Here is a 25,661-nt window from a genome sequence, read left to right as displayed (position 1 = left end):
GAGAGGTGTTGAATTTCTCTTTCATGTCCCTTGCAGGAAGCCTTTCCCCATTGGAGACAAGGTGACCTTCAGCGGGAAGGAATGCGTGTGTCAGACATGCTCCCAGTCCATGACCAGCAGTAGGCCCATCAAGATCCGCGGACCGAGCCGTGAGTCCTCCCCTGGGGCACCTCCCTGTCCGCCGGCCGTGAATCCTAGGGCTCCCTGTCCCGGCTCCGTCACCGGCTCCTGCGGTCCCGGAGGGAAGTGGGGGAGGTTTCCACCCTGGAGGACTCCTGAAGCATGACCCAGTTGGCACCCTGCCCAGACTCACAAGCTTCCTTAAGCAGAAATGCAGGGAAGGCAGGCTGCTGAGGCTAAACCATGACAGCCTGTATCATGTTTGGCCACTTGGGTGGGGCTCTTCTGGGATGAGCTGGGCTCCTGATCTCATCCCTCCTCTGGACCCACATTCCCCGGGGGTACCTTAACAGGGCTGATGAAGCTACCAGTGGTTCTCAATTTTCACAAACTCTAGTAAAAAGTATACACAGACACGTCTTTAAGGGGAGAAATACGGGAGCCAACCACCAGGGCTGTACTAGCGTCTCTTAGGGAGTGTCCAGGGGACCACTGCGTCAGCTTCACTGCGTGACTAGTAAACATGCAGATTTTTAGGCCCGCTTCGGGCTTCTAAGAAGGGAACCCAGAAATCCGCAGCTTTAATAAGCTTCCTGGGCGAGGTGCTTGCTGCTCCTAAGACTGAGAACCACCGTTCGAGATGAGGAGCATCGGCCACACCAGAGCAAATGTTGTGTCTCATCCCCAAACCATAGATCTGGGGGGAAACTGAGGTTCAAGAGTGTACCTTGGAACACTCATTCAAATGTGTGGAGCATCCATCCCACCCAAGTATGTCTAGCGGTAAGATGTCTGAATCACGGTTCCCACACGCCCTTGTCAGGCTGCTGATGGCAGGTGCCCACACACACACGGGCCTGGCCCCAGGGTCTACGGTAAGCCACGCTAGGCTCTGGTGTTCTTACGTTACATGACGCTCCCCCTGGCCTCCCCAGCAGAATCAATGAAAACCCATTAGCCTCCTGTGCGGCATCACCGTGTGGGTGCGGGCAACGACAGAGTCAGCATGGCGAGGCTGCGTCCCCCCGTGGGGGTGAGCACGAAACCACAGAGTCGGCAGGCCTCAGCCCCTAGGGGTTCCATGAGAGATTGCCCGGTGCCGTGTGCTGGGGAGAAAGACGATGGGAAGGCTCCCTCCCTCACCCTTCCTTCCCCTAGACCTAATCGGATCTGCTCACAGACTATGCAGAGAGCACTTCCTTCAGCGTCCCCGGTGACGTTCATGAACAGTTCGCTGGTCTGAGCAGGTTTCCATCTCAAGGTGGCTGAGCACACATGCTGCTGTCTTTTATAATTCCTTGAAAGCATCGTGAAGAATGACAGCAAGGCTGGGAGTGCTGGGGTGCAGGACCACGGCCCTGTGACGGATGCTGCAGAGGCGCCCAGAGACCAGCAGATCACGTGTCAGGCCGTAGAGAGAGGCAGGCTGGAGCCAGCAGCCTGCCAACCCTCTGTGTGAAGCACAACAGATACACAGCCTTGCTGGGGCTCTGTTTCCCCAGCTTTATGGAAAGCAGATATATTAGTATCCAGGAGGCAGACTAACATACATCATAGTGTGTAAAATGCTCTCTAAATATAAAGTGAGGGATGCTGCCGACTTGGAGATTTAATCTGGAAAGCACGCCGAAGAGAGAATATGATCCCTGGGTGTGTTGTTTCTCGTGGCTTGTGCTGCATTATGCATTTCTGCGTGCATCAGGGACCTCGAAGAGGTGGGAGACTTCCTTGGCTGCGTGTGGGAATCCTGTATGTGAGCGTGTCCTTGAGGAGAGGCTGCTAAATGTCTCCACCATAATTCTCCAAGTCCAAAGGCAGAGGGGGGCAAAGAAGAGTGAATAATGGGAAGCAGGTGAGCACACGAGCATCTCCAGGGGGAGCACGCAGGATCCCGGCTGGTCTGGTTGCTCACGAAGTAAAGACATCAGTGTGTGGATCTACAGGGCATATGTTCCACAGAAGTGTTTTCTCCCCAAAGGTGGTCACTCTCCATGCCACACATAACCAGAGGGGATGTTGGAAGATCTGCTGAGTTCCCGAAGGATAGAGGAAACCAAAACCAGATTCAAGAGAGGGCTAAGATGAAGAGCCTATCATAGAAAAGGAAAAAGAATGAGGAAATACATGGTGTATTTTCGATCTGCAGGAGTGTGACATTTATCCCTGGAAGGTGAATAAAGACATTCTGCAAAAGCAAGAGTAATGTCTACTCAAAAGAGATCAAGAATAGTCAGGAACTATCAAGATAAAAGAAGTATATTACTTTTTACAAGAGGAAGTTTTTCCTCGTCATCTTCACTGAGAGGAATTGGCAGTCATTGCAACTTCACTATCACCATCACAGCTGTCACCACCATCGCTGTCAACACCATCACCACCACCACCACCACCACCACCACCACCTTCACCACCAACACCACCATCACCACCACTGCCATCACCATCATCACTACCAACACCACAAATATCACCACCACCACCACCAACAACAACAACACCAGTACCACCACCAATACCACCAGCACCACCACCAGCACCACCACCACCAGATCACCACCATCGCCACCACCACCATCACCACCAACAACAACACCATCACCACCACCACCTTCACCACCAACACCACCATCACCACCACTGCCATCACCATCATCACTACCAACACCACCACCACCACCACCAACAACAACAACAACACCAGCACCACCACCACCACCACCACCACCAGATCACCACCATCGCCACCACCACCATCACCACCAACAACACCATTGCCACCAACACCAACACCAACACCACCATCACCAATACCACCATCACCACCACCACCACCACCACCAACACCAACACCATCACCACCACCACCAACACCAACACCACCATCACCAATACCACCATCACCATCACCAATACCACCATCACCACCACCAACACCATCACCACCACCACCAACACCAACACCACCATCACCAATACCACCATCACCACCACCACCACCACCACCAACACCAACACCATTGCCACCACCACCAACACCAATACCACCATCACCGCCAACACCACCACCAACACCATCACCACCAACACCAATACCACCAATACCACCACCGCTATCACCACTGCCGCCATCACCACCACCACTATCACTACCAATACCACCACCACCACCGTCACCACTGCTAAACCACGGATAACATTGATTGGCTGTTATTATTGTCAGGCAATGCACTAAGTTTTTTATACATAATGTCTCATTTAATCATTATAGCTCTACAAGGGAGAGAAGAATAATTTTTTACAGATGAGAACACTGAGACCCACAGAGCGTAAAGAGCATAAATGACTTGCCCAAAGTCACACAAATAGTAACTAATGAAACTGGAATGTGCCCAGGCGGTCTGGCCCTGGGGCCTATTCCCTTCACACCCTATACCAGAGACATGACTTGCTACTTGGGAAGGGTCCCGTCTTCCTGGATTAGTTGTCTACGACAAGGAAGGGACTCACAAAACCCACTCATTTTTGCTGATCTAAATGGAATGTATGACACAGTCAAGAAAAACTAAAAATGGCTGTCTGGAGTCTTTAGACACCTCCACAAACTAAAGGATTTGGGGGAACAGGTGGTGGCATCATCCTTTCTGCCAGCTGAAGGCTGTAATTTTGGAAAAGAGGGGAACAGATGAGGAGTGGACAGCTGGCTGTGCAGCAACCAACTCAGGGCAGGGTGTAGTTTTCCTGACCCTGCTTATTATATGAGACTCATGGGCTCCTGGGTGGATGCCTGAGGCTCCACCAGCGGTCAAGGGTGAAAGGAGGAAGAAGAGAGAGAAAAAGCTCCCGATCAACCTGAGGCCAGTACAATAAAGGACCAGCAGGATCACACGGAAAGAAAATCCACATGGAGAAGGCATCTCAGAATCCCCAGGCGGAGTCAACAGGCCTTCCCTGCAAGAGGAATGTTCTTCTGGCCTCAGATCAGAGACTGGATAGTGCCCGGAACGTGGGCTAGAAACACGAGAACGTGAAACAAGAATGACAGTGACCATTTATTGAGCACACGTGTTGCGTCCTCCCAGGCCTGATTATGGTGCATCCCCACACTAGTGTTGTAAGGAAGAGATTCAGGTAAAGAAGCAGGGGCTTAGCGGTCGCACAACTGGTAAGTGAGGGAGCTGGGATCCTGCCCTCGGCCAGCGTCTCACCATTCACTCTGTCCTCCCGGCCCAGCCTCTAACCACTGCACCGTACCGAGTCCTGAATTTGAACTCAGGGTGCTAATTCTATCCCAGGTGTGCCATTGCAACTTAAGGAGATAGGACTCATTGCCAGAATGTGGCCCCGAGAGGATGCAGCTATTCAGACAAGACGTATCAGAGAGGTCGGGAATTGTGTGATTGGCCACAATAGACCTCGCTCCGTGGAGTCCACAGGGGAATCTGATCAGTGGATGACCACATCCAGCAAGGAAAAGTGAAGCGAGAGGAGTGAAGGAGAGGAGGGAAACTGTAATTGTCTTGAAATATTTAAAGGTGGGGCGCCTGGGTGGCTCAGTTGGTTAAGCGTCCAGCTCTTGGTTTTGGCTCAGGTCATGATCTCACAGTTCATGAGTTTGAACCCGGCATTGGGCTCTGCAATGACCGTGTGGAGCCTGCTAGGGATTTTCTCTCTTCTCCTCTCTCTGCCCCTTCCCTGCATGCTCTCCTTCCCTCTCTCTCTCAAAATAAATAAACTTTAAATAAATATATTTAAATAAATAAATATTTATTTATTTATTTATTTATTTATTTATTTATTTATATGTTACATAAAAAATAAATATATATATAAATAAATGTATATATAAATAAATGTATATATATATTTATTTATTTAAAGGAAATGTCAGGTGGCAAAAGAGGTAAATTATTCTTACTGCATAAAATAAGGGGCTTCACAAGGAGTCCAGTCTCAGTCTCCATAAAAAGAAGGCAGTCGTGACGAGAAATGACAAGTGTCGACGAGAGTGTGGAGAAAAAGGGACCCCTGTGCACTGTAGGTGAGAATGTGGACTGATGCAATCCCTGTGGAAAACAGAACAGAGGTTCCTCAAAAAATTAAAAATTGGGGCACCTGGGTGGCTCAGTTGGTTAAGCGTCTGACTCTTAGTCTCAGCTCAGGTCAGGATCTCACGGTTCGTGAGTTCGAGCACCACATTGACCTCTGCGCTGACAGTGTGGAGTCTGCTTGGGATTTGCTGACTCCCTCCCTCTGTCCCTCCCCTGCTTGCTCTCTCTCTCTCTCTCTCTCTCAAAATAAATAAACTTAAAAAAAATTTTTTTTAATTAAATATGGAACTTCCCTAGGATCCAGTAATTCCCCTGCTGGGTATTTTCCCAAAGGAAACAAAATTACTAATTTAAAAAGATACACGCACCCCGATGTGTATTGCAGCATTATTTACAATGGCCAAGATATGGAAGCAACCCAAGTGCCCATCGACCGATGAATGGATAAAGAAGATGTGGCATATATATATACCATGGAGTATTACTCAGCCACAAAAAAGGAATGGAATGTTGGCCGTTTGCAACAACATGGATGGACCTAGAGGGCATTATGCTACGTGAAATAAGTCAGAGAAAGACAAATACTGGATGAAGACAAATACTGGGTCTAAAAACCAAAACAAATGAATAAACAAGCAAAAGAGCAGAAACAGACCCATAAATACAGAGAACAAGCTGATGGTTGACGGAGGGGCGGGGAAGGGGGGATGGGCAAACATGGGTGACCGGGAGTAGGGGTTACTGGCTTCCACTTATGGAATGAGTGAGTCCTGGGGATAAAAGGCACAGCATAGGGAATGTAGTGAATGGCGTTGTAACAGCATTGTACGGTGACGGATAGCGGCTACACTTGTGGTCTCATAGCACCAGGTAGGGAGTTGGTGAATCACTGTGTTGTATACCTGAGGCTAATGTAACATCGTGTGCCAATGATACGTCAATAAAAAAAATAATCAGATACGAAATAAAAAGGGAAGTAACAAAAGAAAACACGAATAAACCTTTATGTGATACGTATTTTTAAAAATCAAAATCGGAAAAATAAAGAAAGCAGGCCTGACAGTTTTGCCTGTCCAAAGGCAAAGTGGGCTTCCGCAGAGGGGGTGAGCTTCCCATCGCTGGAGGCAACTAAGCAGAGGACGGTACCCACCTGTCAAGAATGCTGTAGATTCCTGCGTTAGGTGGGACTGTGACCAACTGCTCTGTGAATTCTGAGCCCCTGTGGAATTATGTAACCCTATCACGGAGGCCCACAGAGACGCGAGTTCGGTATTTGACCCCTGAGCCCCCAGGTTCTTCCGTGCTGAGCACGGGCAAGTCACTTCTATGAAGTCATCTCTAGATGATTACATTCCAACATCTATAATTATTGGGATACAAGTGGGTAGACTTATTCCAGGCGTAAAGGCAGGAAAAGAGATCTCAAAACCATTCTCCCAGTCCCCAGAAGCAGTTTGCAATCAGAGACCCTCCTGCCCCTAGTCCGTGCTAAGGATGTCGGAAAGGCTCTAGGTAGCCAAGAGCTCAGAACTGTGGGGGCTGCCTCCTACAGGCATGTCATCAGGGCCCAGTCCCTCCCCACAGTTAGCCGGGCGCACCCCCTTCCTAGACAGGCAGACACATCATCTTCTCTCCCAGGACCCGCTCCCAGCTGGACTTGAGGGTTTCCAGCCAGCCTCTCCCAACTTGATGTGCAGCTTCTCTCCTCCCCACGGCTCCAAAGTATGCATCTGTCTTGTGGCGCCAGTAGGGAGGCTTGTCCTCTGGTAAACTTTGTCCCATGACCCTTTCCTCCTCCAGAATGGGACATCCGGTTGGGTAGGCTGATTTCCCAGCATCTCCCAAGTACCTTGGACGCTGGCTCCATTTCCTGCCCCTCCCCAGACACCGATGGAGCAACAGGCAGATGCCTGGCCCCCACATTCTGTGGTCCTGATGCCCATTCCAGGGGAATCAGGATAGAGAGTGAGGGCACTGCTCCGGTTTGGGACAGTCCTATCACAGTCTTTAATCCTTGGAGCGGAAAATGCTTGGCATATAAGTATGTTGGAGCGGGGCCAGTCATGGTAAATTCTGTCCTTTTCTTGGGTACCGTGTGAGGTCCACTCCTTCGTGCGTGTTCAGCAAATATGATTTGAGTGCCTACTATGTGCCCAGCACAGCACTAGGCAAGAGAATAGATTTAACCACAAAACAGAGATGGGGTCCTTGCCCTTGAGCACACAGCCTCAGGGTGGAGAAAATTAGCCACTAAGCTTATCCCTGGAGCGCTGCGTCTCAGACGTTACTGTGCTTGGAGATCTAGGTCAAATTCAGTAGGTCTGGGTGGGTCTGAGACGGTGCACACCTGTAAGCTCCCAGGTGATGCTGATGCCGCAGGTCCCCCAGGTCACGGAGAGCAGCCTGCGTAGTTACCTGCTTGAGGGCAGGCGGGAAGCAGGGCAGGCTCCGTCTGGTTTTGGATGCACAGTGGGCAGGATGACAGAGAACTTTCGGAAGGAATCCTAGGATGTCTTTCTCCCTCGCGCCGAGACCTCTTGTCCAGAGGCCAGGGCCCCGGCGGCCTTTGCTTTTACCTGGGAGACCCCTGGACAGGTGCCAGGACCAGGGTGTCCACTGCGGAGAGAAAACCGGCTTTGCGGGGGGGGGGGGGTTCTCCTTCACCTGGCTGGAGAGGAGGGCCAGGATGTTTTGCTCAGTGGCGTCCTCTTGTCTTTGCAGACTGTGCCGGGTGCAAGGAGGAGATCAAGCACGGCCAGTCGCTCCTGGCGCTGGACAAGCAGTGGCACGTCAGCTGCTTCAAATGCCAGACCTGCAGCGTCATCCTCACGGGGGAGTACATCAGCAAGTGGGTGTCTCCCCCCTCCCCGCCCCAGCTTCCGCGCCCCCCCCCATCCTTCCAGCCTGCCCCCTGCGGCCTTTGCCCGGGTCTCCAGTAGTGCCTCCCTCTGCTTGCATCCAGCCACCACACGGCCACAGCCACAAACAGCATCTCCCCGATCCTTGGGCCCTTCCGTGGTGTTTCCTCCACCCGCGATGCTCTCCTCCCTCCCTGACGTGCTTGCGCCTCCCCTCCCGCTGGTCTTGCGTCCCACGCTGTCTCTTCAGAGGTGGTCTCATGCCCTCCGTGCCCTGTTTGTGTCCTTCACACAGGCTAACACGGTCTGCAGTTATCCATTTATCCATGTCAACTCTTTATTAATGATACTAATATCAGCTACCACGTATGGAGCTTTTATCGTGTCCCAAGAATACACTAATGGCTGTGTACGGGTTATCACATTAAATCCCACAACTACCCCCATGAGGCGTTCCAGCCCCATTTTCAAAGCTGTGAAAACTGAGGCTTGGGGAAGTAAGTAACTTGCTCCATGATTAAATTGAATGTCTGTCCTCACCAAGGCAGGGACTTTGTTTCAGCCACGGCTGCCTTTTTAGCACAGTGCCTGACCCCCCGGCCAATGATGCAGTTGTTGAATGAATTTAATCCATGAGATGAGATACAACGGACACACGAAGCTATCAGGAAAGAGGGCCCGACCCCCAGTGCCTGCGCGGTGTAGCACCAGTCCCCTGGCCACTAGACCCTAGCGACAGCGTTTACATACTCAAGTACCTACAAGAAATCGTGGCCGCAGGCCCTGACAGCTTTGATGCTCTGTGACCCAGACCCTTCTGAGGTGCCATTGTGACCCACTGCTAGGACATAGTGAGCACGTAAAGTTGTAGCACGTAAAGTTGTAGTTTTTGCTGTCAAGAGAGTGATAATCCAATAAGGGAGACAAACTACATACATAAAGAATTATGACATCAGCAGTTATGTGATAGGGAGCTCAAGAGTTTTGTTGTTGAAGACCCTTCAGATCATAAGTGACAGAAAACCCAAGTCGAACTCATTTAAGCAAAAATGAGAGTTTATTGACTCAGAAATGAGAAAGCCAGAGGCATACTGACTTCGGCGTGGCTGAATCCAGGGACTTAAAGATGTCGTTACTCTTCAGAAGTGCCCCTCTCCCCCACGTCTCTCTCCCCCACCCCTCTCCCAGCTCCAGCTTCTTCCGTGTTGGATTTATTCTCAAACAGGCGCTCCCCAAAGGGTAGCAAAGGTAATCACCAGCCACTCCAGGCTTTCATTCTCCCAGCTTAGCCAGGCCGGCAGAGAGAAAGAGGCCTCCTTCCCAAAGATTCCAGCGAAAGTCCCATGGTTGCCCCTGATTTGGGCCACCCTTAGGTCACATACCCATTCCTGAGCAATCGCTGGCCAGGAGGATGTGAACCCTAGAGCCAGAGACCCGCCCTCCGTGACCCACAGTGACTGTGAGGGGCAAGGGGTGGCCCCCAAAGGAAACCCCAGGCGAGGTTCTGGGCAAAAGGGGGCACAGATGCTACCAGAGAGCCCTGTCTGCCGGAGGCCCAAGAACAGGGCTGTGAATATTCAGAGAAAGAAGGGATCACTTCGAAGTAGCAGGGAGTGAAATCTGGAGTCCGTGAGAGCTTCATGGAGGATAGTGCTATTTGAGCCAGACCTTGGAAACAGGGGTAAGAATGGAAAATGCAAAGAAGGAAAGCTGGGAGGCAGAATGCCCGGCCTGGGCAAGGGCAGGGTGGTGCCTGACATGTCCATCTTGTTGGCCGGAGCTCAGACGCGTGCACACGTGAAGCAAGGTCCGAGGCTGCAGAGGTGAGCTGAGGTCACGTCACTGAGAGCTTTGAATGCCATGTTAGTAGGAGTCTGGCATCTCGCTCTGTGCTTGCCAAGTAAGAAGTGCCCTTAAGTGAGTCACCAGCCAGGAGGCCTTGGGTCTGTGCGCCCGAGTGAGAATTCTTTAGAGGCGCAGGGTTTGCCCAGAGCTCCTCTCAAGGAGGCCCAGCCCTGATTGCCCGTTGCACCTTGGGCCTCTGAAGCCTGCCCTCGGCTCTTCATTTGTCTGCTGGCAGAGTGGCAGGTGCTTAGAGGCACTGGCTGTGGCATCGATGCCCTGGTTAGAAGCCCAGCCTGCATGACCTTGGCAAGAGACTTCACTTCTCCAAGTCCCAGTTTCCTCACTTATCAAAACAGATAAGAAGACCTACCTCACTGGGTCACGCAAAGGCTCAGGTATCAGTGCTTCGTACGTAATAAGTGTCTAGTAAATATTAATTTTACCCTCTGCCTCTCTTTAGAATCATGCATATTTCAAATTCCCTAAGGCCTCCCAACCCGTGGGTCCAAATGAGGCGGGGTTGGCATTTATACCCAAAGTTTGCTGGCTCATTTTACCCCTCTTGCTGACACATGACTTTATCCCCCCTGCAGGGTCACCTCCCACACCCACGGCATGCGGAAAGGTTGGCAGGGGTGGGAGGAGGCTTGTCTCCTGGGCCCACGAACAGCAGTCTGACCTCTGGGCTTTTCTGGGCCTGAGTCCTCATTGCTGCCTCTCCTTCAGGGGAACACAGCCTCCCTGCCGCCCAGGGTGGGGTCACAGCTGTCCCAGCATGGCAACAACTTGGAGACAAAACAGTGACATGCCTGTCCTTCAGGCCTCTCTGTGTGAGCCGGTTCTCTTATGCCCAGAGGTGGGGGAAATGGCCCTCTCTGGTCCTGGATTCATTAGCACTACACAGCTGTGTCATCAGATCTGGTCCTTAGATGCAGTGTCCTGTTGAAGTCCCCTCTCCGCACACGAAGTCCTCCCTACAGGCCGGCACAGCTGAGCCCTACTTGCTAGAGCCGTCTTTCAGTCCTCATGACGACCTGGGCAAGAAACCAGACCGCCCAGCTTTGGATCAAGCTTTAGAGCATCTGCGTTGAGTTACTGAGTTGCCTCATCAACACAATAGGGAGACTGATAGTTCTGACTTCATAGGGCGGCCGGAAGGATTAAACGAAATAATCTATGTGAAACACCTTTGGAGGGCCCGGCACACCCCACGAAATAAATGTCAGTGGCTATTAGTAGTAGGAGGTAGTATAAGAATCATTAACAAAAATCCTATTACTGCCTGATAAGTTTTAAGCACCGGGTGAAAACGAAACACATAGGAAGTGCTTAAGGTAGTTTCCTGTTATCTACTGACCCGGGAGGACAGTCAGATGACTCTTTCACTGCAGGTAAAATTTCTTATTAGAAGAGGAGCCCTTAAAGCTATCCACAAAAATTGACCACATCGATTCCCTCCTGGAAAGGGCTGGGAGGAGGGTGAAGGCATTCCCCTTTATGCCTTTATAATGTGCCAAGTGCAACTATCACCTATTCTAAGTACAATAAAACTTAATGCATTTTGACAATACTTTTTTCTCACAGCCCTTAGGGATAAAGAGAAGAAAGTGGGTCTGGAGAGCTTGCGGGGAGGAGGGGCGGAAGGAGGACAGAAGAGGGGCACCCATGGCCAGCAGCCCAGACCAGTGGTTCCCAGGTGCGCTCAGGAAGTCTGCCGAGATGCAGATTCCCAGGCCCCCTTCCAGGGGTTCTCTGATTCCAGAGATCTGGGGGGGGTGGCTGGGGAGTCTGCATTTTTGACAAGCTCCCCAAGTGTTTCTAATCTTGGCCCAGTCACCATTGGCTGCAGGTCCTGGAACCTCCATGTGGCTCCCCCTCGGATCCCCACACCCCCAACTTCCTCTCCCTGTGTGGATTTCCTCTTGCAGGGATGGTGTTCCGTACTGCGAATCTGACTACCACTCCCAGTTTGGCATTAAATGCGAGACCTGTGACCGATACATCAGCGGCAGGGTCTTGGAGGTGAGTGGGGTTCAAGGAACTGTGAAGGTGTTTGCGTAGGATGGCCCGTGACTCCAAAAAGTCATCACTGAGGCTCCCTTCTTCCCTAGCCTCCCCCCCCCCCGCCGGCCCCCACTGCCTCTACCCCGGCTGAGCTTGCTGCACGACTTGAGCAAATAACTTTGCCTCTCTGGGCCCTCCCAAAGTGAGAAGCCAGACAAAATTATTCCTGGTTCAAAAAACGCCGTGCTGGGAATATCAGTGGCTTCTCTGGACTCAGACCCAGATAGATTACTGGGGAGAGACAATTACGGGTTTCTTCCCAACCTGCTAAAGGATGGAAGCCAGTTTTAATTTTTTAAGCATTTGGTAATGTGCCGATTTAAGAACCAGCTTGTCTACTGGCTTGCTCCCTAAGCCCTGCTTTGGCTGGTCCATCACCATGGCAACAGCTCTCCCCGGCCTCTGATGCACAGCCTCAGCTCTGCCAGTAACAGGCAACCTGCGCCCCTGCCCGAGCTCCTATCTGCTGGCCTTCCTGGCCTTCCTTCCCACACCCTGTGAGCCCAGAAAACTGTCTTCCTATGGTTTGGGACCACCCACCTCGAGGAATTCAAAACAGGAAAGAGTTTGGTGCGAAGGAAAAACAATGGCGTAAGACTAGAAACAAGTGGGTTCTGATATTGACTCAACTGCTCCCTCGTGCTCAGATTTGGGGTGAGTCTCTTTGCCTCTCTAGGCCTCAGTTTTCCCTTCTGACAGTGGCTGGGGGATGGCAGACTGCTCTTCCAGGCAGAATCGCGAATTCTGAGAACGCCGGTCACTTGGTCAGTGTTACCTGAAGTCAGCGCTTGTGTTGAGAAGGATTCTGCAGCTGCGTCCAGTCTGTGCAGGAAAGAGTGTAGCAACCAGGAAAGCAGGATCCACAGAGATGCGTTGAAGCTGAGCCCCAAGGATAAGAAGGAGGCTGTCTTGTGACCAGCTAGGGGAGAATAGAGCTTGCCCCATTCAAAGAACAGAGGAAAAGGCCAGTGCGGCTGAATTATATAAATTGGGGCTGGGGAGGATGGAGTCTATCACACAGGACATATCATATAGGGCTTTGTAGCCATTTAGGAGTTTGGATTTTAGAGTAAGTGCAATGGCAAGGTAGTGGAGAGTTTTTCATTTTTTTTAATGTTTTTATTTATTTTTAAGAGAGAGAGAGAGAGAGAGAGAGACAGAGTGTGAAGGGGAGCCCTGTGACTCTGAGCCCTGAGCTCCAGAGTGACAGGGGAGAAGCAAAGAGAGAGGGAGACCCAGAATCCGAAGCAGGCTCCAGGCTCTGAGCTGTCAGCACAGAGCCCGACATGGGGCTCGAACTCACAAACTGCGAGATCATGACCTGAGCTGTAGTCGGACGTTTATGCGTCTTAGCCACCCAGGCGCCCCAGGTTTTAAACCAAGAAGCAACATGATAAGATTATATTTCTAAAAGATTGTAGGGAGTCAGAATAAGCTAAAGGCACAGAGCTGACCAACTATTAAACCTTTCCAGGGAGCAGTAGGAGTGCGATGTGGAAGACAAAGCAAGACACAGGAGCACAGCTGGGGTGTTGGCCTGGATTTCTGAGGGCCCAATACCAGGGTGAGGCGTTTGTGTGGGATTCACTGGGCAATAGGGCTTATGCAAAGACTGAGCATGAGTGACCCACTTAGAGCTGCTCCTTAGAGAGGGCATAACGGACACGGGCTCCAGTGGGAGGAAAGAAATAGAAGTGGGAGACCAGCGGGGAGGCCATGACGTCATGGGAAGGATTCAAGACCTACAGCAGCAAACAGAAGGAGCACCACCTACCTCCAGCATGATGGAAGTGAAATTCCCATCTCTTTGCTGCGGGGCAACTTGTAGACAGGAGGGTTGAGGGAAAAGAGGCCAAAAGTTGTCCCAAAGTGTCAAGCCTGGATGAGAGGACGTCTGCTGCTGTCGTCATCTGAGGAATGGGGGGTGGCAGGGAAAGCAGCTGGTCAAGGCAGAAACACAGCGAGTTCCATTTGGGACAGGTTGTGATTGAAATTCCGAGAAGGTTTCAAGAAAGCGGTCAGAAATGTGGAGCAGAACTCAGGAACAAAGCTCCATCAGGCTTCGCAGGGTGGAGGGAATAATCTCAAAAAGGCTAGGACTTGAATAATAGTCAGCGCCAGGGGAGTCATTGGGATGGAGAGAAGGAGGGAGGGAGAGCAAGAGAGAGGAAGAGAGGGAGGGGGAGAGAGGGAGGGAGGGAAGAAAGGAGGGAGAAGGAGGAAGGGGCTGAAGGCAGCCTGGGGGAGTGGCCGCTTACAGGTGCACAAGGGGAGTGAGGTGTCAGAGAAAGAGGAAGAGCAGTCAGGGACGTGGGGGGAGAAAGGGACCTGGGCCACAAGAATACGGAGCTTCAGAAAGGATGGCGAGGTCGGCCAGTGTTGGTCAGATTCTGCGGAGCAGTTGAGGACTATGCGCGCTGAGAAGAAGCTGTGGAGTGTGGGGAAAGGTGACCTTCAGAACAGTCTGAGGTCAGCTGGATTATAGGAGAGAAGCGTCTGCATTGTAGTGGGGTTAAAGGGTCAGTGGGATGGGCGGTCATAAAAGCAGACTTTTTCGTTCGAGAAGGAAGACACTTGGATCACACACAGGGCTGCAGACGGGAACTCATCCCAGCATTTCCAAGCCGCTCTGACACTGTGTCTGCGGCGGCTGTCTTCTCCCTTGTGCTGCTGCGTTGAGCAGTTGAGCGTCCCGGGAGCCTCCTCTCGGGCTGCTGGTGTAACCGGGTTTCGATTGATTCCATTTGTATGAGGCTCCATTAGCATCGTGGACGTATTGATTTTTTTTCTTAAAGCTGGAAGAGACTTTTAGCTATCAACTAGTTAGCCCTCCTCATTTTACAGATGAGAAAAGGGAGCCCCAAGACGTGTGGTGCAATCCCAAGGTCATACGCAGTGTTTCTGGTAGAGCCGGAGCTAAAATCTAGGACTCCAGACTCCTATATCCCACACACGTGGCCACAGCTCTCTGCCACTCAGTGGTCTTTGAGGTCATGTGATGTCATGAGATACATGGTTGGAGTGAAACAGACTTGGATTCCAATGTTACCGCTTCCGGCCACGAAACCTGACACCGAGTCACTTTCTCTGAGACTTAGAGTCTTTATCTATCACGGCGAATACTACTGTTATTTAACTCCTGATGGATATGTTAGCGTGAAATAATAGAAAATATATGAACTTCTCTCTGTCCCTGGTTCCCAGCACAGGGCTCCTAAAACTTGCAACCTCCGTAAGTGTTAAGAACACCAGGAGCATCTTTTGTATTGATTTTATATAAATTAATAGTATAAATATTCGTATTTGCCCTTGACCCTGGTTCCTGATGCAGAGTTCCTAAATCTCTTCCTAAATCTGGGTGATAGGAGTGGCTTTTGTTCTAATGAGGTGACTGCCAGTGGACTCCTGGAGAGCTTCAGGGTGGGGGCTGGACACCAGAAAGATCTAGCCATGAATAGAAGCTTGGAACTTTCAGGGCCACCTCGCATCCCCCAGAAGGGGGAGAGAAAGGGTCTGGAAACTGAGATGATGATGGATCGTGCCTCTGTGATGGAGCCTCCATAAAAACCCCCAAAGGGTGGGGTTTGGAGAGCCTCCGGGTTGCTGAACACGTGGAGGTTCTGGGAGACTGGTGCACTGGGAGGGGCCTTGGAAGCTCCACGCCTCCTCCCGCACCCCTTGTCCTACGAACCCCTTCCACCTGGATGTTCATCTCTACCCTTTGTCATCCCCTTGTATAATAAACCAGTAAACATAAGTGTTCCCCTGAGTTCTGTAAGCTACGCTAGTGAATTATTGGGCCCAAGTTGGGGGGTCATGGGAACCCCAATTTATAGCCAGTCGGTCAGAAGCACAAGTGACAACCTGGGACTTGAGATTGGCATCTGAAGTGGGGGAGGGGCAGCCATGTAGGACTGAGCGCTTAACCTGTGGGGTCTGATACTCTTTCTAGGTAAATAGTGTCAGAACCGGTTAAGCTATAGGACATCCAGCTGGCGTCTCAGAGAATTGCTTGCAATGAAACCCCCCCCCGCCCCCACCACACACACACACATCTAATGTCAGAAGTCTTACGAGTGTGGTAGTCGTGTGAGAGTAAAGGACATGTACAGAAGTGTCTTTACAGTTAGCGAGGACTTTTTTGGTTGCAAGCGCAGAAACCATAGTCAAATAGCTCAGACCAAAAAGGAAATTTATCAGTTCCCATAATAAAAAGCCCAGGAGTAGGTCTTGCTTCAGGCACAGCTGGATGCAGGGCTCAAACAAATGCATTTGGAGTATCCTACCATCTTGGCTCCACGGTACCCTGTGTGGGCCTTATTCTCAGGAAGGCTCTCCTTCGTGATGGGGAAGTTGGACACCATTGGCCCCAGGCTTATATCCTATCAGACGGCATGCCCAGGGGGAGGAGAGATTCTCTTTTTCATAGCTCAGCCCGGGACCGGCTCTCACTGGACAATCTCAGGCCCATCTCCAAACCAATCACTAGGACCACAGAGTTGGAATACACTTGTTGGTGGGGTCTGCCCTACTTAACCACATGGACTGATGTGGGGAATGAGAAGTCCCACTCGGGAAAGGCCTATTCGCATGACCCCCAAGCTGTTTCTGGAAGAAGGGGGAAGGACAATGGCCAGGCAAAAATAACAGTTGCCCACCACAGGGCCCAGTGCATTTGCTGGTACACAATAGGCACTGAATTAAATCCCATCCCCCCCTTTCCCATGCCCTCCCTAGGCCACTCCGCAGCCCCTTTCCTTCCTAGTCTCTGTCCTCTCCAAGGAGAACGACAAACGTAGTATCCTGGTACTGACTTTCCTAACCTTGTGGTTCTCGGTCCTGTCCAATTTGCCCCATTTTTGTCCACTATTTTCTCGATTCCGGTGTGTTAACAGACAGAATGTCCCGTATTCCCTCGCTGACTTGGTTTCCCTTATGCTGGTGCTGGCTGCTCTGGCAGCCTCCCTCCCCAACTCGCTTCCAAGCTGTTGCTGAGATGTTGTGCACCCTCTCCCAGCCGGGGCAGGGTGACGGGGCGTGACATTTAGGAAGACACCAGGCTTCAGTTGCACCAAGGCGCTGTTGCCTCCCTGGAAAACAGGTCTATAATTGAAATGATAAAGAGACACAAAGTAGGAAGAAGCTACTAATTAAACCGATTATCCTTGTCATGGTAGGAGAAAATCAGTCCCACATCTCAGCTTGGGAAAATAGCAGGCTCCTTCCAAAGTCTGAACACAGTTTGCTTCGATGATGAGAAGGGTGTTTTATCACCGGTGGGAAGCCCCACAAACGAGACTGAAACAGGAACATTGGAGACTTTTTTTGAAAGTCTTCATTTTGAAAAATCTGCCCCGTTCTTCATTCTTGCTAAGTTTTTAGAATAAATCAAGTATCTCCAGAATAGGCAAGCCCATGCCCCACCCCACCACCCCCCAAAAAGATTCAGACATAAGCCTTGAGAATTACTCAATTATATATTTTTTAGAATTATTCAATTATAATTTTTGAATTGTAAGGAACCCATTACCATCCACCCAAATGATGGCTTGGGGGGGGGCCTTTAATAATCCCCCAGTACCCATCAATTTCACTCAGGCTTATCCCCCCAAACTAATCCTGCCCTCGCATGCATATTTTGCAGTTGACTCTTGACTCTTGAACAACACGAGGGTTAGGGGCACCGACCCCCACAGAGTTGAAAATCCGTGTATCGTTTTGGCTCCCCTAGAACTTACCTACTAACAGCCTACTGTTGACTGGAAGCCTTACCAATAACATAAACATAGATTAACGCGTATTTTGTGAGATATGTGTATTATATATGGTATTCTTTTTTTTAAGTTTATTTATTTATGTTTGAGAGAGAGAGAGAAACATGAATGGGGGAGAGGCAAAGAGAGAGAGGGCCAGAGGATCTGTAGCGGGCTCTGTGCTGGCAGCACAGAGCCTGATGCGTGGCTCGAACCCACGGACCGTGAGATCATGACCTGAGCCGAAGTCGGACGCTTAACCGACTGAGCCACCCAGGCGCCCTATCTATATACAGTATTCTTACAATCAAGTAAGCTAAGGAGAAGAAAATGTTATTAAGAAAATCATAAGGAAAAGAAAATACATTTATGGTGCCGTATCGCATTTGTCAGAAAAACGACCCACCTGTACGTGGTGAGTTCAAACCACAGTTCAAAGCAGTGTTGTTCAAGGTCAAGTGTACCTTCAAAACAAGCCCCCCCGCTTCCAACCCCAGTGCTGAGCCAACCTCCTCCATATAGAGAGTCTGGAGATGCCCCTGAAGGACCCTTATGTATCACACCCTCTTGGCTGGGATTGTAGAGTCACAGCCGTCAGCGCGGGAGTGAGTGCCGCACGGGTGACAAGCCCTCACGATTCCAGCTTCTACTGCTTCTGGCGAAACCTAGAGGTGTCGCCTTCTCTGAGGCTGTGTCTTGCCCCACGGAAGAATTTGCAGTTGCAAATCATTTATATTTTTACTTGAAATAGTTGTAAGGAAGGAAAGTGGGAATCGTCAAGGCGGCTTACCGAAACCAGACTGGGGTGGGCTGGGGTTGGGACGGAGGCACTCAGGTGCAGCAATCACAGGCCCGGAGCATCGGGGTTGGAAGGTCCCCAACAGGTCCTGCCTTTGTGGGGCCCATTGTTTGTCCATGGAGCCCCAAAAGCCAAGTTTTGCCACGTCTATGGACCTTGTATATGCCTGTGTGGCAGACAGCATCACAGCCTCTACCCCACCTCCCCGCCCCCCCCCCCAACTCCGAGTGCCACAGCAGGCTGGGTCCTCCCAGGGGCACTGGGGATCCACCAAAAGCTGGCTCACTTACAAATAATTAAAAAAAAAAAAAAGACAAAAAACATGTAACAGGAAAAACCAGGATCACTTGCTATACTGCCAGTAACCAAAAAAAAAAAAAAAAAAAAAAACCACACACACACACACACACACATACAACAACAACATAACCCACAGCTCTTGCTAAATTCTACTGTTTGTTGGAGGCTCCAAGCCTCAAATCTGTTCTCGTTCTTAAAAAGGTAGGTTAGTGGGGCACCCGGGGGGCTCAGTCGGTTAAGTGTCCGACTTCGGCTCAGGTCATGAGCTCACGGTCCATGGGTTCGAGCCCTGCGTCGGGCTGTGTGCTGACAGCTCAGAGCCTGGAGCCTGTTTCAGATTCTGTGTCTCCCTCTCTCTCTGAACCTCCCCCGTTCATGCTCTGTCTCTCCCTGTCTCAAAAAAAAAAAAAAAAAAAAAAAGTTAGTAAGTTTTGGATAGATGTTAAAGACACAGTAGCACCAAACTGGTCTCTGTCCTTGAAGAAACCGGAAGAATTCGGGGTGCCCGGCTGGCTTAGTTAGAGCGGTGTACAATTCTTGATCTCAGGGCTGTGAGTTCGAGATCCACATTGAGTGTAGAGATTAACTGAATGAATAAAACTTAAAAAAGAAAAAGAGGGGCGCCTGGGTGGCGCAGTCAGTTAAGCGTCCGACTTCAGCCAGGTCACGATCTCGCGGTCCGTGAGTTTGAGCCCCGCGTCGGGCTCTGGGCTGATGGCTCAGAGCCTGGAGCCTGTTTCCGATTCTGTGTCTCCCTCTCTCTCTGCCCCTCCCCCGTTCATGCTCTATCTCTCTCTGTCCCAAAAATAAATAAACGTTGAAAAAAATTAAAAAAAAGAAAAAAGAAAAAAAGAAAAATTGACAGAGGATTGGAAAGGAGGCCTTCCCCACCCCCCCCTTGATCCAACGTTATTAAATCGCAGGTCCAGGTACATTCAAAGTCACTTGGGTGCCACTAGTGACAAGGGCCCCATTCCTGGGGAACTGTTGGGATATCTTCAAAGCAAGATTATTTCCTCATCTGGAAATGATGGACCAGTGGCTGTCAAGGCTGTTAAGGGGCCCTTCCACTGCCAGAATAGAAGTGCAGGTATCCAGAGAAGCCCCCTGACCTGCCTTCAGGGACCCGTGGTGTGGAATCACCAAGCTTCCTGGGTGGGCTTTTCAGTGGTTCACGAAAGTACCAACACAGTTGATGCCCCCAGGAGATGTTCAGACCCAACCTGCCCCCTGGACGGCAGCCCCAGCTCTGACCTCTTTATTTCTTCTTTTCCTTCCACAGGCGGGAGGGAAGCACTACCACCCAACCTGTGCCAGATGCGTACGTTGCCACCAGATGTTCACCGAAGGAGAGGAGATGTACCTCACAGGTAGGCAGATGCGGCCTTGTGGAAGGCAGTCCTGTCCACCCATGTCTATAAAGGAGACACGGTCTCCTTCATTTCAGTGTTACCTTTGCTTTGGCTTCTTCTCAAAATTGCAATCAACTCGCCCCTCTCCGGGTGGTTTGGCAAAGTTGCCGGTGTGGCTAATATGAAGTGACATGTAATCTGCCTTCCGTCCCTGTGCGCCTCCGCCCGCTGCTTAGCTGGCCTGCTTCCCTGGCAGCGCTCTGAGCAGACTCTCCTGGCTCTGCCTGAGGGTGGGAGGTTGAGCTGAAGCAGGCCAAGGGGACAGAGGACCTCAGAGAGGTCCTGTGTGGCAGGCAGCACCACAGCCTCTGCCCCCGCCTCCCCCCCTCCCCCCACATCTCCGAGCGCCACGGCAGGCTGGGTCCTCCCAGGGACGCTCAGGATCCACCGAAAGGAATGGAAGCAAAGAGGGACTGGTTTCCCTCCGCCACTTCAGAGGGCCCAGCCGTCAGGCCCCAGGATCCTTGCAAGCCTTCTTATTAGTCCTCAGGCTCTGCTCTGTCCCCCATCATCTGCCCAGTCCAGCCTCCCGGGGCATCGTCGTGTCCTTGGCAGAGCCCTGAGCCCTGTCCAGAGGTCTTCAGGGCCCCTCCCCGCCCACCATCTCAGGTACCGACACTTCAGCCTTGCGTTAGGACCCTCTCACTGAGGTCTCAAGCTGCCTTTCTCTCTCTGGCCCTGGACAAGCCCCACATCTCAGCTGCCATAGCCAGTTTCCAGTTGCTTCTCCGTCCATTCCACAACTATTTTTTGAGACCCTACCATGGGTGAGCTCTGCCCTGGGGTCGTCAGTGAGCTCCAGCTCCAGCCTGAGCCCCACTGCCCTACGGCCCGACGGGGGGGGGGGGGGGGTGGGGGGGTGCAGTCAGTAATCCCACAAATAACTGTCAATAGTGATAAGCTTTATGAAGGGGGGAGGCTTGGGACGCTGAAAGCACTCAATGGGTGGGGTGCACGTCAGGGAAGGCCCCCTGAGGAAGGGCCAGGAGCGGGGATCCAAAGGATGGGTGGGCGTTAACTGGACAAACAGGGGAGGGCTGGGATATGCCCCCTGAGGGGATAGAGGCGGGTAAAGAAATGACAGGCGTGGGAGACCAGGAGGAGACGGAGGGGAGAAACGAGGCTGGGAGGTGGGCAGGGGTGGACAGTGAACACATGCCCTGCTGCCTGCCTCCTGGAACATTCTAGTCTTCCATGCCCCCGTTTGGAAATCCTGCCATTCCTGGCCCGGGTTAGTCACTGCCGACTCTGTAACCCCCTCAGGTGCCCCCACCCCGCCCACCGGCTTCTTCCCAGGCTTCTCCAGCTTGCAGCAGAGTCCTTGGCCTTCTCCCTGAGACCTTTTGATCCTGACATTGATCCCACAAGTACTCACTGTACAGGTGGTCACTGTTGGCTGATTAGTTGGATAGCTGGCCGATTAGTCATCCCCAGATGTTTGAATAGCCCCAGGAGGGCTCTTCCTCCAGATTTCCCCACAAGGCAGAACTAAGGCCGGGGACACAGTTACAGAGAGCGTGTCTTCCTATCAGGCTTGTTCTACCACGAATGCCCACGGCCACAAGTTCCCTCCACTTGCAGTGAGTGCCTTTGCCCAGAGTAGGACTTCGCAACCTTAGCACTACTGACATTTGGGGCCAGAGAAGTCTTTGGGGTGGGGACTGTCCTATGCATCGCACGGTGTTTAGTAGCATCCCTGGCCTCTATCCACTAGGTGCCAGTAACGTACTCCTTCCCATTGGGACAACCAAAAAGATGCCAGACATTGCCAGATGTTCCCTGGGGGGCAGAATAGTTCTCCGTTGAGAACCACTGGCCTAGAGAGAGTCCACAGGATCTCGTACCATCTACTGGGACTGCCGGAGCAGGGATTCCTATGTTGGATTGAACTAGGTGACCATTCCTAAGATGCTGTGAATTTACGAATACTTGCTTGCATGTACAGTCATACAAGTACTGGAGATGGAAGGATCCCACAGGCCACCCTAGACTGTAACGTAACAACCTCACGGTATAGATGGGAAATGTGAGGCCCAGAGACAGGTAGAGAACGTAGGGCCAGACTGGTCTTATGACTCTCACCCCAGGGCTCTTTCAACCTCACCTCCCGGGACCCAGGCTCTGCCTGTTACTTAGGTCCCTGCGAGGACTGGACCTCCTCCTTCCATCAGTGCTGATCCGTAGGTGCCTGGGTCCCCGAGTGCGTGCTGCAGCAGGACCCTGGGTTCTGTGCTAGGACATTCCCCCTGAGTCTCAGCAAACTGCATGATGTCTTCATGAGCCCTGCGTCCATGGCAATCCGGACTTTGCACTTAGTCTGGAAATTTTTTGCATGTTATTCCTCTCCCCCTTTCCTGGCAAACACATATTCTAGTGTTGAAACCGTTCTCTCGTTCACATCACTAGAACAATCAACATCTTTATCTCCCTGCCTGAATTCTCAATCCTAACCTTGCCCTATTGGGTGCCTTGAACCCTGGCTCCACTGCTTCCTGAGTTCTTGACCCTGGGCCAGCCTCTTAACCCTGAACCTCAGTCACCTAGCCTGTAAAATAGGCTAGTAACGGTCCCCACACGGCATAGCAAATTCCTGACACATGGAAAGCTTTTAGTTCATTCATTCATCCAACAAATACCTATTGAGCCTTCACCTGTGTGCCCAGTGCTGCCTTAACTACTGGAGATATAGCAGCGAGGTCCAACAAGTTGACTGCCCTCACAGAGCTCACATCCTTATGTACCAGAATCTTCTAAGCCCTGCTTCTGGCCAGAACTTCACAGAATGCTGAAAGAGTTAAGTGATGAGGTGAACAGCTTTGTAATCATTCGAGAGGATGCACAATCAAACCTACGACAGAGATGCCTGCGGGAGGTGGGAGATATTTTTGGTGATGAAGGAAGGGCCTGTCACCCTCCTCCTTAATTATCTCCATTCCTACCCTCCTGGCTCCTGGGAGAGTGGGAGTAATTGCAGGGCGCTCAAGGACCTGCCTCAAGGGATGCTGAGTGATTCTACAATGAGGGGGACCAGGCCATCCCGTGCTGGAGTCATGCTGACTCCGGCTGTGGGTGTCGTGGGGGAGGCAGCCACCAGGGGGTTCTGCTCCCACTGAGATTGCCTTGGACACCCTCCCTGGGTGGGGGTAGAAAACTCTCCACGTAGGCAGCACAGAAGTAGGGAGAGCCCGCTGAGACCCTGGACTCCTGGGTTCAGGCACCAGTACTTCTGCTGATGGGCTGTGACCTTGAGAAGTACCTTCCTTCTCTGGGTCTCTTCCTTCACCTATAAGACGGGGAAAATTACTCTGTCTCTCATTCATGCATTCAAACTGGGGCCCTTCTATGTGCCAGGCTCTCTGTGACGTGCTGGGTGCTTGGACGTGAATGAGGCACGAGAGCTTGCTTCGTGGGTGAAGTGTACTGTCAGGACGGGAGACCGACTTAAATAGAAGTGTAAACACAATGACAAGCTGTGATTAAGTGCAGAGAAGGGAAGGTTTGGGAATGTTTTGGCCTCCTGATCTTGTCTGGGAGGTCAGGGGAGGCTCTGCTGAAGAAGGGAGATTTCAAGCCAAGAGTTTGGAAATGAGTAGGAGGTGGGAGGGTGAAGAGGGGAGGAAAGATGGTGGAGGCGTTGGGAACAGCAGGTGCAAAGGCCTGCGGTGGGCGGAAGCATTACACGGTGGAGAAACTGAGGCAGGCCCACACACCTCACCCACAGAGAGCAGGTGTGCTCCACAAGGTCCTCATGAATATGGGAGAGAATGAATGTGAAGGTGCTAGGTGCCCCATGAAGCAACATACATGAGAGAGAGCATTAGGAAGGCTGCAAAGTTTAAAAACCCGGCTTTTTCTTTTTTAATGTTTATTTATTTATTTTGAGAGAGAGAGAGAGAGAGAGAGAGAGAGAGAGAGCATGAGCACAGGAGGGGCAGAGAGAGGAGACAGAGAATCCCAAGTAAGCTCCACACTGTCAGCACAGAGTCCGATGCGGGGCTCAAACTCATGGACCGTGAGATCACGACCTGAGCCGAAATCAAGAGTCAGTCGCTTAACCGACTGAGCCACCCAGGCGCCCCCTAAAATCCCAGTCTGGTCAGTTCTGTAGCGGGACATGGCAAGGCACTGGCAGCCAGCCTCGGGAGCTTCTTTTGGTCAGTTTGTTTGTGTTTTAATCACTGCGTGATGGCTTTCTGATGAGCTCTAATTGGGAGAAGGCTGACGTCTGTCTGGATGAGAACTTCCTGGACCCCGGGAGACAAGCAAGTTTTCTTTTGTTTGTTTTAAGTTCTGTTGTTCATTCAGCCTTTTAACTGTTTCTGTAAAGATGCCAGATTTCTAATCTGTTTGTTGTCCAAACCCGTCATTTGAGCTTCACCAGGAAATTAGGTCATTGAATCTGTGCAGCAAAATAAGCGCCAAAATGCCGCAGGTTCGGGCAAAACATACTGAAATCACAAGGTTACAGCTGCTGGATCGGTGGGAGTTTTCTAAGCCCCAAATGTGATTCATGAGATAGATTTTGGTCTTATTCTAAAAATGCCTGTGCCCAGGAAAAAGGAAAGACAGACTTTGCTCCTGTCCTTCTTTCTTACACGAAATACACCCCGATTCCAAGGACCTGGCGGGGGAGGATCACCGGGAGCCCAGGAGCTCAGCTGCACAGTTCTAAGCAGGTCTCTGTCATCATTCATGTATTTAACTAAAACCAACAGGCAGGAAATCTGTTATGAAAGCCTGACAAACCTTACTCTGCTAAGGAAAGTATTGTAACAAATTGTAGGTCCTACTCCATCAGCTGATAATTCATGAAGCACTTACTATGTGCCAGGCACAGTTCTGAGAGCTTTAAATGCAGAATCCCATTTTTTCCCCCACAACAGCCCTATGAGCTAAAAGCGCCATTAACCTCCCCGTTTTAGAGAACAACAAAGTTTAGAAAGTTTATGTCCCTGGGCCAAGGTTAGGCTGGCCTATCTTCCTAGGCTTTGTTTAGGGCAGTTTCTTCCATTTAGTTTCAGAATTCTTAACCTGCGGTTTGTAGTTGGCCTCCTGAATCCAATGAATCCCCTGAAGTTGCTTACCAAAGTTCACACGTAGGTATGTTTCTCTAAGGAGAGGGTCTGTAGCTTTTATCAAATTTTCAGAGGTGTCCACGGCCCAAAATAAAGTAAGGAGCCTTGGTTCTGTGTTAATGCAAATCCAGACCGGAGCCCTGAAAGCTTGCTTTGATAATTACACCAAAACCTTCTCTTCTATTTCAGATCACGTTGTTTCTGTTTTGTTTTGCTTTTTGGGTTTTGTTTTTGTTTTTTTAGTTCGGGCCATATAAGGTCCTGGCACCAGGAGGTATGTATTTCTGGCACGGCCGGGGATGCCATTGATATATAGCGGAGGTTTCTCTTTCCTCTGACAAGCACCTGAAAAGAGGTGCATGGAGGAAGCAGATGTTCAAGACAGGT

The 25,661-nt window shown here is 51.1% G+C and overlaps 1 protein-coding gene across 7 annotated transcripts in view; it reads left to right on the top strand.

Moving 5' to 3' along the window:
- The window catches only part of ABLIM3 (actin binding LIM protein family member 3), a 110,162-nt gene that overhangs the window by 51,707 nt on the left and 32,794 nt on the right, over positions 1 to 25,661 (top strand). For all 7 annotated transcript variants that reach the window (XM_043598287.1, XM_043598302.1, XM_043598279.1 and 4 more), the window contains exons 5-8: positions 37 to 149; positions 7,890 to 8,016; positions 11,800 to 11,893; positions 20,070 to 20,157. In XM_043598287.1, coding sequence (XP_043454222.1) covers positions 37 to 149; positions 7,890 to 8,016; positions 11,800 to 11,893; positions 20,070 to 20,157 — 422 coding nt within the window. The remainder of the gene's footprint in view (positions 1 to 36; positions 150 to 7,889; positions 8,017 to 11,799; positions 11,894 to 20,069; positions 20,158 to 25,661) is intronic.

This window comes from Prionailurus bengalensis, chromosome A1, assembly GCF_016509475.1.
Source record: "Prionailurus bengalensis isolate Pbe53 chromosome A1, Fcat_Pben_1.1_paternal_pri, whole genome shotgun sequence".
Taxonomy (NCBI): domain Eukaryota; kingdom Metazoa; phylum Chordata; class Mammalia; order Carnivora; family Felidae; genus Prionailurus; species Prionailurus bengalensis.
This window is presented reverse-complemented; position numbering and strand designations above follow the sequence as displayed.